Raw genomic sequence first — 14146 nt, 5'->3', positions numbered from 1 at the left:
TTTATACAGTTTGCAACGATTCCCTATTTAATACCCCTAATTGAAACAATATCCTTTTTAATGTCCCTAAAAAACAATAAGACCACTTATTTTCCTACTAATCCAATTCTGACAACAATATCTAAAAGAATAATTTTATTTATTTTGCAGTACCATCACTTATGACCGTATAAAAGTAACATTAATGGTATTCTAATATTTTCATTCGTTTAACCTATTTTGACATAATAAATTGGGTAAAATGTTTTTAGATTTGAGTGAATTTATTCAATGTTTTCAAAAATAATTCAAAATTTATAAAATTTGAATTTGAACACAAAACTTTTATGGGTAAGCAGTGTCGATATTGTTCTTGCAGTATCGATACCAAAGATAAGAAGAGTATCAATACTTATCTGGCAGTACCGATACTACCTATTGGTTTCAAGTGTGTTCAGATTCCAGTAAGCAAAAATGGTGTCGATACTCATTCAGCCCAACGGTAAAAACGGCTAGTTTTTAAAGGCAGTACCGATACCCATTACCCTAGTACTGATACTCCATATTCTAATTAGTTTGTTTTTGCATAAAATTAATCCAATGGCTAGAAACAACTACAAACTCATTCTAAAATATAAAAACAAGTTGAAGACACTTAAAAAATGTTACAACACCTATCCAAGCAATTACATCAAGAGAAAAATATTTCAATCTTATTTTTTTCTCTTGTACATAAAGTGTTTTCGTGAGCTTAATTGTGTAAACACTTATCTTGTGATGTTTTCTTGTTTACATTCTTTTTATGTTTTTGTAAAAAGGGTTTGGTTCTATCTTAACCTTTGAAAATATAAGAATTTGTAAAGATTACTTTTGAGCCTAGAAAAAAAAGAAACAAATTAGTAAATTTGTTAAAAATCTTAGTGTGAAGCTAGGTAATGCATGTATACTTAGTTGAAAAGTCGAACCACTCTAAATTTTGTGTCTATCGTCTATCTTTCTTCACTCCATTCCCTAAATTTTTCAATTGGCCAATTCACCCTCTCTTAATATATTTTTGGTTGATCGATAGAGCAACAAAAATCCCAACACCATTAATTAATCAAACATATAAATGGCTAATAGAAAAGTTTTTTTATTAGCATAAGATGATTATAAAATAATATATATTCAAAAGACTTAATCATTTGACAATGAACGTTCAAACACCACTATAGTTATTGTACTCATACTCGAATCCTTTATGGATAAAAATAATATTTTAAAAATAATTTTATTTATTTTGTAATATCATCACAATTATGACCATATAAAAGTAACATTAATGATATTCTAACATTCCCATTAATTAATCAAACATATAAATGGCTCATAGGAAAGATTAAACATTTAATATCACTAGTAACGCAACAATTTGAATCCCAAACCTTTTAGTATCATTTAGTATTAATGAATATAATTCTAATATATTTTTTAATCATATAAATCGTTCACCACAAGGAAGTTCTCTAACTCCTCGTCAACTTCAAATCTCTAAAGCTACATTATTTAAGAATCTATTTGAATATTCGGAAACCCTTATAAAAGAAGGTAATGATACAGTTCCAAGAAACAAATTGCCTTTACCAACACAAAAATCATCAAATTTATGTCTAGATCGATCTGAAAAAATCGTAACGAAATACAACGATGATCTTAAAAAAACTCACAAACACTAGTCAATAGCATTACCATTCCACATCAAACATCCGAATGGACCGTCAAAAAGAAGGTTCAGAAAAGATATAAACTAGAACGGAACAATCTTCCTCAGTAGCTTAATGATCTCCGGGCATGCTCTTAATTATATCAGAATCACCTGAAAAAGAAAAAAGAAACACAAAATATTACCACAACCAGAAGTCCATGCCTAGGTATGTAAACTCAATATGTTATCAACTCCTTCATACATACCCGGGTCGATGATGCTGAGGCAGCACACTCTGAAATATTTACCACAGGCAGTGCCCAAGTCTACATTGTCTGTAAAAACAGAACCACCAGATTTTCAAGAGAGTAATCCTTAAAACAAAGTAATTCATTTACTCAAGTGAACCAATATATCACAAATTACACATGAAAAACTAGATGAAGAGCATATATCATATACCATAACAATCAATTCATTAAAGGACTTCGACAAACTTATTAGTTCCATAAAAGAAAATGCAAAGAGATAGGGCTTTTCACAATATCTTCAGCTGTAAGACCTACTACTGAACTAAAGAATCAAAGGGGGTAGGGAAGGGATGACTTAATTTTATCAATAATCCTGAACATAATATGCAAAGTAATGGTACAGGTCAAGTTACATACTTCCATTGTAGTGGTGAACTCCAACCTTGCACAACATGGCATAATATTCGATCTCCGACTTCCTAAGTGGAGGGCAGTTGTTGGCAATGATAATCACTTACCTACACAAAATTATCAGTGTTTTTAAAATCCAATATCACACACACACAAACTAATCCCCTTGTTCAAGTTAAACACTATTTTAACCAGAAGTAAGTTCATTTTTTAGTAGAGCAAAGTACTAAAAGTGCCTGGAGTTCTCAAATCAACCATCAGGTAGCTCAGCAATGTCAAAAAGTTGTAAAAAAAGGTTCGGCAATGTTAAGGAAAATACGCAGAATTAAAAAAAATAACAATACCTTTGGAATTTATGAGAGATTTAAGAACATTTTTGTAACCCAAAGTGTATTTCCCACTCTTCATAACGAGAGCCAACTGTTGTTAATGCTCTCATGTGTCTTCTTCTGCATTTCATAAAATACCCAACCAAAAAAATATGTACATTAAGTAGCTCATTTTGCATAAAATTAAGAATAGTTGTAAACATTAAACAAAAATTAAAAAATGGGAGATGGAGATTTACGGTTTTCTTGGGGCAACCATTGTCGTCGGAGGCGGCGGAGGGACAAAAGCAGCTACAAATGGTTCATTAAAAACAAGGAAACCCTAAAACCCAACGAATATATTGATTCTGAGTTTAGGGTTCTTAGTGGCTTCCTTAATGGGTTGACTTTTACGGTCCATTAGTAACAGTGGATCAGGCCGACACGTTTGAAGGATTAAAAATGTTTGGACCAATTTTAGATGAAGAACGTGTAATTTAAGCTATATAAAAACGCAATATATTAAATTCTTGAAATTTAATTGCTTTTTAATATTTTATGAAAATTTGCTGAGTGGTCTTATTTTATTGACAATTTTAAATTAATATTTTAATACTCGAATGAAAAAAGAAAAACTTAAACTTATTTAAGGAATATTTTTTTAATAGTCTAAAGCAATTATAAGTATTATCTGTTTAAAGCTTTCTTTAGTCACACACTCTTTACAATGCAATTACTAAACCTAAAATCTTTAGGGAGAACAACACTCCCTCTACCATTGAGGTCTGTTTCATATAACAAGTACAATTGTAATTAAAAAAATAAATATAATTATTTGACAAATTTAATGATTGATTTATGAGAGTATTATTTTACACCGATATAATTGCATCCTCGTGTGTTAAATAGCTTGCAATTCAGAGAGCAGGATGGTCCTTTCCACAGCAATAACATTTGAACCATTCATGATTGAGATTTCATCCAAATTGGTCAAAACCGTGAAATTAGGGTTTTTTATTTGAAAAAAAAAAAGAGCCTAAACATTACAGGCATGGCTAAATTCACTAAACAAAAAGTGTAACTAAACATTATGTTTGAATTCACATTCTTTTTACATGTACATAAATATATAAAAATATGTTACACAACGCACTTACACCGAGAAGAGGAAAATTACACAGTTGAGGGGGTAAATCCATTAATATACAGTCCACGAAATGAGGAGCATTCCCATACCATCATCTTGACATGAATGACCAATGAATCTGGCATGCCATTCACAGAGATATGCTACTTTATCCCTACGACGACGCCTTTATCTCCTCTGCTTCTTCAATAATGGCTCTGCTTGTGGTTTGGTCTACAAAATGGTCAAATGATGCGTCAAGAGGCGGATGTGAATTTCAAAGGTGAGACAGTACCAGGAAATGATATTTATTCGTACCATTATGATGAACATTTTTGTATGCATACTGAATTATATAGATAACTGCAATTAGTAATGGAAGATGGTGCTTACAACATTTGAAAGCTGCTCTTGAATGTAGGCCATTGATCTCAACATTGCACCTAATGTATCCCTGGACACCTGGAATTTAACTTCCGACTCTCCAGTAGAGGTCTCAGAGTCTTGAAGCTGGAAAAGAGATGATAGAAGAAAAGAAAAATAAGCGAAAGACGGAAGTGGAGTGTTTAGAGGGTAAAAGAAAAACCCTAGCTCAAGTCTATGGGATATGATGTTAAAGCAAGAGTCAAATAATATATTCATTTCTGCATTGCAAATTTAGATTCAACACAATTCCATAAACAAAACAATCTTAAAAACATATTAGTACACAATAAGACAACATATAAAAATTTATTATATAATCACAAAAGGTCAGCCCCATATAAAATATCGTAGCAAAGGTTTATTTTCTCAAGCATTATAACCATTAGGAAGAGTGTGGCTTAACATACCTTCAAATTGATGACGGCAACCCTGTTAGCTGGGGTGGAGAGCTGTTCACTAATATAAGCCATAGACCTCAGCATAGGTTCTAAAGTAACCCTTGAGAGCTGAAACTTGACCTCCATTTCAGCAGATGGATTCTTGCCATAATCTTGCAACTGTATCGATTATACATCAGATATGCATAAGAAATGGGTTTTGAACAAGTTAAAAATACGTAACACGAAGTGCAATGACTAAAAATATCTATCAACTCCACAATTGCAGACATAAGTGAAACAGTTTCAAAGGGCTATTGTACTTCATCAACTAATTTAATTTTTACTAATCTGTGACACTGACTATTAGGATTTTACCATACATACCTTTAAATTAATGACTGCCACTCTATTTCCAGGTGTTGAATTCTTGTTCTCCATTTCCCAAGTCATCGATTTCAAACAAGGAAGAACCGGCTACATCAAAGCAACCCATAAATTTATCAGTAAATATCATTTTCTTCAGTACAAGACCAATGAATAAATGAAATGACATTAAAAAGAAACAAAAACAAAACAAATTACTTATTGTACCATGTTATCGGGACGATTATCATCCCGATGGAGCGAAACAGGAGCCATATGTGGCAGATTCAAATCTTTGGCAGATTGAGCTGGAGCACCAGTGTCATTAAGATTGAATCGCCGTGTACTTTCATCTTGCTGTGGCCATAGCAATGGGGCTATATCTGCAGCAGAATTTGAGCTCCTAAAGTCAACATAAGCAGCACTAATAGCCTGTGAACTGGGAGGTGCATCTTTTGCAATGCTTTTCTTTAAGACAGAAACCTTCTTCCCACCTTCCTTAAGAGCACCCATTGCAACATTATAAGTTTCAGTAGCAATTGCCCCATCTTCAGCATATTTGATTGCTTCCTTGCACAAACTATTATACCGTGCTGTCAGGGACACTTGGCCTTGCAATTCTCCACCATGTTCGTCTATCCCAACCCCAGACTTAGCATTTCGTGTCCATCGTTTCAAGATGTAATGAGATGGTAGTGTAAGTACATTTGTCACAGTGAAGACTGTCAAAACATGTCTACAAAGGATGCCTGAATACTCAAACATTTGACAACTACAATTGGCTCTCATTTCAGGGTAATTTAATGTAATTATGAATGCTTTGTTAACGTCCTCAAACTTAGCAACTCTAAATGTGCTGATTGTTTCATTCCCTTCAATTCTATTAGCAGTGTAAACAAAAGTTTCAACTAGTTCTTCCTGAAATTTTGTGAATATTTTCCGTGTATATAGATCTGCTGCCTGTTTCTCCATAGGTGATGGTGTCCGCAGGACAGGAGTGGTGCAAATAGTGTCAAAATCAGCCTCAATCTCCTTTCCAAACCAACTCTCCATTGCTCGTTCGTACTGTCTAAAGAACATAGGTATTGTGGTCTGTTGATTCACATAACCATCAAAAAAGGAGCCATCAAGTCCTTGATTAGGGGATATTGCAGCAAAAAACGAATCTCGAAAATAGACAGGGACCCATTGAGCTCGAGCACTATATAGTGACTGAAGCCAATCATGTGCACTAAGATTATACTTCTCAATAAGGGAACTCCAAGATAATTCAAATTCCTCAATAGTTTCAGTCAAATTTATGCAATTATACAGTTCTACCTGAAAATTAGGATGCACATGACAAACATGAGCTAGCTTCTCCGGACCTTCTCTTAAAACATACCACTTATTAATACACTGTCGAACACCTGGAAACACCTGTGACACTGCTGTCTGTATAGCTCCGTCTTGATCAGTGATTAAAGAAACAGGTTGACGATCATTCATTGCTGTAAGAAATGTTTTAAAAAGCCAAACAAAAGAAGCCTCGGAATCATCTAGTAGTAGTGCACAACCAAACAAAATTGTCTGACCATGATGGTTGATCCCTGAAAATGGAGCAAATGGCACCCTATACTGATTTACTCTGTAACTCGTGTCCAGTTTCACTGCGTCACCAAAATGCATGTAGGCTGTCCTTGACCTAGCATCGGCCCAAAAAACATTAGCCATTTGATTACCATCATCCAGCTGTATTGCATAAAAGAAACCAGGGTTCTCAGCCTGCTTCTTCTTGAAATAATCAAGCAGATTTTGAGCATCCCTCCCCAGTGTTCTCTTTCTCGTAACAGGCCTAACAGAATAATCCAGTGTTCCAATATTCTTCACAGAGCGATTTGCTTCGGCTGGAGGAGTGCTCCTGACACCACGATTATTTGTGTCCGTGGAGACATGATTTCCATCCATGGAAACATACATCACACCACTCGGTACAATTCCCACCCCTTGGTAACCATCGACCATGGTCTTTGCAGCACCAGCAAAGTACCTACGGGGACGAAGGTAATGCACTTTGTTTGGACTCATCGCAGAATGTCTATGCTCCTTCACAAATTTTGTAACAACCCACTCATCTCCCTTTAACTCCATTCTAAGCATAGCGTCACAACTGTCAGCAGACCTTCTTTTCACACTGTCTCTACCACAGACAAACTCCCTAGCAACTATTGTCCCATCAGTTGTGGAACGACAAAGCTGGCCAGCTTTGGAGCTAAATCCCATATTTCTACAATACTCATCATAGTAAGCTTTAGCAGTGTCTTCAGAATCGAATTCCATACCGAGATATGGCTCAGAAATCTCATCCTCGTCATGAGCTAGGGAATTATTTACATGATTTAATTCACCTTCACTAGGTTCAGCATCCCCATCATCTGACATTCCAGGATGGCTCATACCCTCTTCCGAATCAATCACGTGGACATCCATACTACGCCACAGTAATATTTCATACAGTGCCTTACCTTGTGAGCAGGTAATGCAGCATATCTATTCGTTTACAAGCAACATGAACTAATTTTCAGTCAGCCAATATGAAGCAACTCAGTAAACACAATCAACAAATGAGCACAAACACACATTTATCAAAACTTTCACAAAAATTACTGTTAATCAAGTTATGTAATCACAGCAAATTCTAGCCAATCACATGGAACCATGATGCAAAACAATAACTGTAAACTAAAAATGAATGGTATAAACACAGCTTTCAAATTGACTGAAGGCCCTAAAATATCTAAAATTTGTTCTGTACGTAATCGTACATACATATGAACAAACTTGCTCACATCAAATGTAAGACAACAATTAGTTGAGCGAAACAATAATAATCTTCTTTTCCTCGTATCAATATCAATAACAGCAAAGAAACCAATCAAAGTGCTCCAAACTAAAACTCCATGGATTGAACATGATAACCAACACGAAAGAAAACCCATTACACTAAATAATCTAAAAACAGAAACCCAGATGGAAAAAGAGCATAAAGGTACTAGCTTTTGGTCAAATTCATGAAAATCCCATGAAAGGAAGTGAATAGAGTTGGGCAGTACCTGGAAATGTGAGTCTCCCAAAAAAAAAGTTGACAAAGAGAATAAAGATGATGGATTAACGAGGGGAAAGGAGTCTTCGGAGCTAAAAGCAGAATGAGAGATTGATCATTTGATTGGGAATGAAGATCTTAATTATCATTTTTTTTATAAAGTGAGGAACCCTAAACTCTAGTATTGTTAGGGTTAACAAATTTGCAAAGACGCCCCCTAAATTGTCTTGTTAGGCAATAAGCATACGGCCAAACATCCTGACCCTCAAAGGGAACAGAAGGCTTAATTCAGCAATCAGTCCTTAAATTATATTTTAATTTTTTTAATATTTTATTTCAATAAAATATCGAAAATAACTTCTGTCTTCTTCAACTAAATAATTTTTTTTAAATAAATTCTAGCATTCATTTAAAAAAACTAATTAATATATTATTTAAATTAAGTATTTGGATAGGCATATTATTTGATAAAATGCTGTATTTCACATAATAACTTTAATGATTTTAATTTTTTTATATTAGTTCAAATGCTGAATATAAATGGATAAATTAAAATTTCTTATATTTATATTAATCATCAATAAAATCTAAAACTCGTAATGAAATTTAATCAAGTGGAAAAGCTACAATGATAATGGAAAACTATGAACTTGTTATATCATATTATATATTTATTATTTTAGTCAAATTCTTATATTAGTTTAAATATAATATATGAGATGAGTTTAACTTTAATTTTATATTTTAATTTTATAATTTTAAAATTTATATTTATATTTTAAGTTGAATAATAATTATTTATTTGTTAAGTCAAGTTATTATTAATTTTTGTATTATGTGTAAATTAAAAAAATACATATAGCTTAAACTTAAATTTTTAGATTTAGTGTTTAGCATTTAAAATTATTATTTTAGATTTTAAAATTTGAGATTAAAATAAATAAATAATGTTACTTTTTACACAATTTATAAATCAAATAATAATCTTATAAATTATAAATTTAATTTGTATTTTTAATCAATTTAAATCTTCATAATTTATTTAATTTCATAATATTATTAAAAAAAATTAAAGCTATAAAATAATAAAATTTAAAATATTAAATGTTAAACTAAAATATAAAGATTAAATTTATTATTTTGGTAAAATATAAGAATTAATGATAGAATTTAATCTGATTTTTTTTTACAGATAATGAATGTCCAGTGCATAACGGGCACGGTATTTGGTATTCGATTATAGCCCTAATTTGAGCTTAAACCCAATTAAACAACCCGTCAAAGGAGAAAGAAAGGTTACCATCTTTTTCAGCTCCCAGTGTCTGTTTTCACCGTTTCAGTATAATTTTCCCAGACCACAACCAAAACAATGAAGATTATCCCTCTAATTCTGATGGGTTGTGGAGGTGTGGGACGCCAACTCCTCCAACACATTATTTCCTGCAGATCCCTTCACTCCAGCCTCGTACTTCTTTCTTTCCTTTCTTTTTTCTTCATCGTTTCTTTAAAGATTTTTTTCTGGGTCTCTTATGTATGCATAAAAGTTAGCGTCTTTCCATTTCAATTTTTTTTTTAATTGGATGAATTGTTAATAATTTTATTGATGAGGACCATTGATTTGGATATAAATCTGATTGTCGTCTCTTATGTTGAATGGCAGGGAGTTCATTTACGAGTTGTGGGAGTGTCTGATAGTAAATCATTAGTTATTGCATCAGATGTCACACAAAAAGAGTTGGATGATGACATTTTAGCTGAAGTTTATAGGGTCAAGTCGGTTGGTTCTTCTTTGTCAACACTTACTAGCTTAGGTAAATTCTTTTATATCCCCTTTTTTTTATATAAGACATATGTTGCCTCTTTATCGTATTTAATGATATTACTTATGTTTCTTTCTTGAATATTACATGTAGGTGAGTCTCAAGTGTTCTCCAGTCCAGAATCAAGAACAAAAGTGCTAGATATTGCATCAATACTTGGAAAATCAACAGGTTTGGTTGGTGTTCTTTGCTGTTCGAGATGTAATCATGTTACTAGCTTAATTTGATGTCCAAATCTTTGTTCATGGCTGCCATATTTTTTGTGTTTTTGTAATTTTATCACAGTTTTAGCCCTTGTAGATTGCTCGGCCAGTTCTGAGATGACATTTTTGCTGCAGAATGTGGTCATATATTAGCTTTTTTTATGAGGATATCTTAGTCCATTGCCACCAAAATGTTCATGTTTTTGTAATTTTTGCCACAGGTTTAGCCCTTGTGGATTGCACAGCCAGTTCGGAAACTATTGGAGTACTAAAGGGAGGGGTAGACTTGGGTTGCTGCATTGTTATGGCAAACAAAAAGCCTCTGACATCCACATTGGTAATAAGTTCTGTGCACGTCTTCATTAGTGAACCTGAAACAGTTGGGATGCTTTCTGTGTTGTCAAATTATAGTTTTTGAATTCCATTGATGTGAATATTTTCCTATGAACTTTGAACCATTGATAAAGCAACACACTTTGTTGTAAACAGTTTCCAAGGAGGCATTTCATGCTGTTAACATTTTCTCTTTAGGTTTGTATGATTTTGATATTGATACCTTGTTGCTTGTCCAAATTTTTATGTGTTTCTTTCTTCTGCAGGAGGATTATGACAAATTGGTTTCACATCCACGACGCCTACGGCATGAGTCAACTGTAAGCCAAATTTAAACAATCTCCTTACGGTACTTTTTGCTTCACGCACTGGGCATATGCAGCTTGATGTAACTGCACTGTAATGTGTCAAGCTTTTTCTACTAATTTAGTTTGTATTATTTGTTAGGTCGGTGCTGGTCTTCCAGTCATATCATCAATAAATCGCATAATTTCGTCTGGAGACCCCATCCATCGCATTGTTGGAAGTTTGAGCGGTATAAATTTGTTATGGCATTGAGATGAATATATAGTATTAGTTTCATTGGTAGACCCTTGGTTTTCTGTAGGGTTATCAACTATATACATCTTTTAATTTTGGTTTGCCTATTATATATATGAATTTCGTTTCGACAGGAACATTGGGTTACGTAATGAGTGAGGTGGAAGACGGCAAGCCATTGAGCCAAGTTGTTAAATCTGCTAAAAGCTTGGGATACACTGAACCAGGTAACTTATAAAACTAAAATTGCTGTCTTTTCTCTGTGCATGACAAATTTCAATTCTTTAAAACTTCAACTGTTCTATATGGTCCATGTTATTTTCACAAAGAATTTGAATCTTACAAGATCTTTTATAGTTAATGTAAATGTAAGGTTATTGCTTAATATTGTCATTGCAGATCCACGAGATGACCTTAGTGGTATGGATGTTGCGAGGAAGGTTTGAATGAATATGTTCCCATGCTCTTGATCAGTACTTTGTCTTAGATGACTTGCATGCTTTTATCAAACCATTTGGCAAGATATATACCATTATGACATACTGATCTGCATTGTCATATTTTTGGACCTCTTAAATATAGGGTTAGGGTTTAAATTCAAGGTTTAAAAATGATATTGGTTCTAGTACCTTTTTTATGTCGCCTTTTATTTTATGGTATTTTTCTAGTTTTGTTTAAGGTTACTAAGGTTGGTTTTTTCTTCTTTTTTCATACCGTAGTTCATGCTCACATACTCTAAATATTTTTAACTTTTGTAACATAAATTTAAGAATAAATTAGTTGTTTATTGTTTGATGACAATTGAAATGCACCCAATGTATATATATAACATAGGCATAAATAGATATTTTCTTCTTTTCAATGGGAAAACTACTATGACCTAGTTTGACCTAACATATAAACTTTTGGTAATGGTTGGTATCTTTGATGCATAAATCGAAACTTTATAGCTGGATTAGTGGCTATCCATCATCACATTTTATTTATAAGTGACGGATAGATTTTACGTGATGAATTTGATATGTTCCTACTTTGGAAATTTAGTTATTGCTTCAAGTGTGCATGATTTTCTTTTCTTTTATCTGAAACAGGCTTTGATCCTTGCCCGACTTTTAGGGAGGTGCATTGACTTGGGTAGCATAAGGGTCAGTATCGAAACTCTCTATTGCCTCCTATTCTATTGATGGCTTGAAAGGTCATAATGACCTGGTCATAATGACTTTACCCTTTTTTCTTGACTGAAATCTTTAATCCATTGAAGTTTAAATTTTAGCGGGGTAATATTTTACAAACCTTATAAAAGTGATGGATTAACTTCTTTCCTTTGATTGGTATGGCAAATTGTAAAAAATGAATTGTAAGCTCTACCACTTTTAAAATTGATTATTTCATAAAAAATATCTTTATTTTAAGCGGGGTTACCCCGTATCTGTTAAGTCTTCATTTTTGTGTGGTTTTATATTCAAGTTGGTTCTACATCATTTGCCAAATGATATTTAAGTTGGATATTAATCATGGTCAATTGTAACTGAATCTTGCTTCTTGTTCAATGCATTGAGCTCAGTCAGGATGAAGGCAGATACTTTGGGAGGGCGGTGTTTAAAAATACATTGGATTGTTTTAAGCATTATTCAAATAATCGTAACTTCTTTTTGATGGTTTGATCTATTTTTGTTAGATTGAGAGCTTGTATCCAGAAGACATGGGACCTAATAAGATGTCTGTTGAAGATTTTTTGAATGGCGGGCTTGTAAAGCTTGATAACAATATCGAAGACAGAGTTAAACAAGCTTCACTCAATGGGAATGTCCTCCGTTATGTCTGCGTGATAGAAGGCTCAAGGTATTCAAGTATTCCTGTTAATCCTTTTAAATCACGAATAGAAATGTTGATGTGCATTCATTCAAAGCACATATAGATATTACCATATACCAGTGCAAACCCAAAAGACTTTCCTGAGTGTGAATTGAAATGTAAAAGTAGGTTTATTTACGGTGTTAATATTGTTTGTGAAATCTAATCAGTCCACTCCCGGTGATGTACGTATAAGTGTCCTTAAATCATCTGTTATTTTTCGGTCTCAGAACTTGCTTGTGATCTAATGGTTCCTCGACTTAATTTCTCGTTTTAGATGTGACGTCGGAATTCAAGAACTTCCCAAAAATTCTGCTTTGGGAAGATTGAGAGGAAGTGACAATGTGGTAAGCTTCCCCTTTCTTTTATATTGGTTCCCGCTCACTTCGAATTGTACCCTCTGCTGAATCATTGTTGAAATATCAGAAACCCTGTTTTGCCCCTATTTCCAAGTTATTAGATGTGAAGTTGAAATATATTTCACCCGATGCCGTTGCAGCTAGAAATATATAGTCGATGTTATAGCGAACAACCTCTAGTTATTCAAGGCGCGGGAGCTGGGAATGATACTACCGCAGCTGGTGTGCTTGCTGATATCCTTGACATTCAGGATCTATTTACCTGAAAGAAATCCGGTTCATCAACTTCACAACTCGAGTTGCCAAGCATTTCACCTGCAAGAATGAAGCTAAAAGGCGTAAAATTTTCGAATGTCGAATAATTTTGTTCGGGAGCAAGTGTACTGATTGTTTGTTGGGATGTTCCATGGTAAACAATGTCCAAACCTACAGTTTGGTTGAAGAACCTGCATACATAATAAACTTAATTTCAGCATGATTTACTTGAAAACCTGAAGCATAGAAACAATCTTTCACGGTTAAGTTAATTAGCTCAGAATCTCTAGTTATACTATAAGTCATACGTACCCTTTTGGTTTCAGCTGAGCGGGGCCATTCAAATTCCAAATGTCGTATCCTATGTAGTGCAAATGTTATATTAAATTCAATACTAAATTAAAATTATCTTTGATAGACACAACAACAACAAAACCCTATTCTCATATATAATCCATATGTAATGGGGTAAGGGGAGGTAGGTTAGTAGGTTGCCCCCAACATCAAGTTGAGAGCAGTTTCTATGAAAGACTTCTGGCAGTCAGAAAATTAAAAATAAAGATAAAATATAATACATGTATAAATAAATAAATACATAGTTTAATAGTCTTCATATGTAGTTATTCATATGTGCGTCTGTAATGGGAAGTAATCACTGCAAATAAATCCCTGCCTAAAAATCTTTGCATATAGACAGAAACGTAAGTCCCGACTAAATTTAAAAAGAGGAAACATGAAGAGAAGAATACACAGAAGTCAGCGATAGCAAGCT

At 33.5% G+C, this 14146-nt stretch overlaps 3 protein-coding genes across 4 annotated transcripts; 1 reads left to right on the top strand and 2 right to left on the bottom strand.

The window, feature by feature from the left end:
* Nucleotides 1-1731: 1731 nt before the first annotated feature.
* LOC120118999 (60S ribosomal protein L30-like) lies at nt 1732-2426 on the bottom strand. Its single transcript, XM_039138914.1, has 3 exons — nt 2332-2426; nt 1930-1998; nt 1732-1834 (listed from the first exon to the last, which is right to left on the bottom strand). The coding sequence occupies exons 1-3, from the start codon at nt 2366-2368 to the stop codon at nt 1794-1796; spliced, it is 147 nt and encodes a 48-aa protein (XP_038994845.1). The 5' UTR covers nt 2369-2426; the 3' UTR covers nt 1732-1793.
* Nucleotides 2427-3676: 1250 nt separating this feature from the next.
* On the bottom strand, nt 3677-8141 carry LOC120119388 (protein FAR1-RELATED SEQUENCE 3-like). Of its 2 annotated transcripts, none has more exons than XM_039139204.1 (6): nt 8021-8141; nt 5157-7481; nt 4950-5039; nt 4593-4742; nt 4153-4269; nt 3677-3993 (listed from the first exon to the last, which is right to left on the bottom strand). In XM_039139204.1, exons 2-6 carry the CDS (start codon nt 7395-7397, stop codon nt 3949-3951), a joined length of 2643 nt encoding a protein of 880 aa, XP_038995135.1. In that variant the 5' UTR covers nt 7398-7481; nt 8021-8141; the 3' UTR covers nt 3677-3948. The 2 variants fall into 2 exon arrangements, with proteins under 2 accessions (XP_038995135.1, XP_038995127.1); XM_039139196.1 differs by having other exon boundaries at nt 5157-7457.
* A 1149-nt stretch (nt 8142-9290) lies between these two features.
* Nucleotides 9291-13565, top strand: LOC120119378 (bifunctional aspartokinase/homoserine dehydrogenase 1). Its single transcript, XM_039139186.1, has 13 exons — nt 9291-9475; nt 9671-9821; nt 9924-10001; nt 10255-10370; nt 10633-10686; nt 10814-10901; nt 11041-11133; nt 11306-11346; nt 11998-12051; nt 12585-12748; nt 13038-13107; nt 13260-13432; nt 13468-13565. Exons 1-12 carry the CDS (start codon nt 9380-9382, stop codon nt 13383-13385), a joined length of 1131 nt encoding a protein of 376 aa, XP_038995117.1. The 5' UTR covers nt 9291-9379; the 3' UTR covers nt 13386-13432; nt 13468-13565.
* Nucleotides 13566-14146: the final 581 nt, after the last annotated feature.

This window comes from Hibiscus syriacus, unplaced genomic scaffold (genome assembly GCF_006381635.1).
Source record: "Hibiscus syriacus cultivar Baekdansim isolate YM2019G1 unplaced genomic scaffold, ASM638163v2 tig00000991_pilon, whole genome shotgun sequence".
Taxonomy (NCBI): domain Eukaryota; kingdom Viridiplantae; phylum Streptophyta; class Magnoliopsida; order Malvales; family Malvaceae; genus Hibiscus; species Hibiscus syriacus.
The sequence above is the reverse complement of the archived record's forward strand: the minus strand, read 5'-3'. Positions and strand labels throughout refer to the sequence as shown.

What these genes read in the sequence shown, in the direction of transcription:
- LOC120119388 (XM_039139204.1), bottom strand. Translation starts at nt 7,397, where the DNA reads ATGGATGTCCACGTGATTGATTCGGAAGAGGGTATGAGCCATCCTGGA. An exon ending in TGGCAGTCATTAATTTAAAG is followed by an intron (nt 4,743 to 4,949) that starts GTATGTATGGTA and finishes TAATCGATACAG; the next exon opens with TTGCAAGATTATGGCAAGAA. An exon ending in TTGCCGTCATCAATTTGAAG is followed by an intron (nt 4,270 to 4,592) that starts GTATGTTAAGCC and finishes TCTCTTTTCCAG; the next exon opens with CTTCAAGACTCTGAGACCTC.
- LOC120119378 (XM_039139186.1), top strand. Translation starts at nt 9,380, where the DNA reads ATGAAGATTATCCCTCTAATTCTGATGGGTTGTGGAGGTGTGGGACGC. An exon ending in GCCTACGGCATGAGTCAACT is followed by an intron (nt 10,687 to 10,813) that starts GTAAGCCAAATT and finishes ATTATTTGTTAG; the next exon opens with GTCGGTGCTGGTCTTCCAGT. An exon ending in TGCGTGATAGAAGGCTCAAG is followed by an intron (nt 12,749 to 13,037) that starts GTATTCAAGTAT and finishes TTCTCGTTTTAG; the next exon opens with ATGTGACGTCGGAATTCAAG.
- LOC120118999 (XM_039138914.1), bottom strand. Translation starts at nt 2,368, where the DNA reads ATGTTGTGCAAGGTTGGAGTTCACCACTACAATGGAA. An exon ending in AGTTCACCACTACAATGGAA is followed by an intron (nt 1,999 to 2,331) that starts GTATGTAACTTG and finishes CTGTTTTTACAG; the next exon opens with ACAATGTAGACTTGGGCACT. An exon ending in CCTCAGCATCATCGACCCGG is followed by an intron (nt 1,835 to 1,929) that starts GTATGTATGAAG and finishes TTTCTTTTTCAG; the next exon opens with GTGATTCTGATATAATTAAG.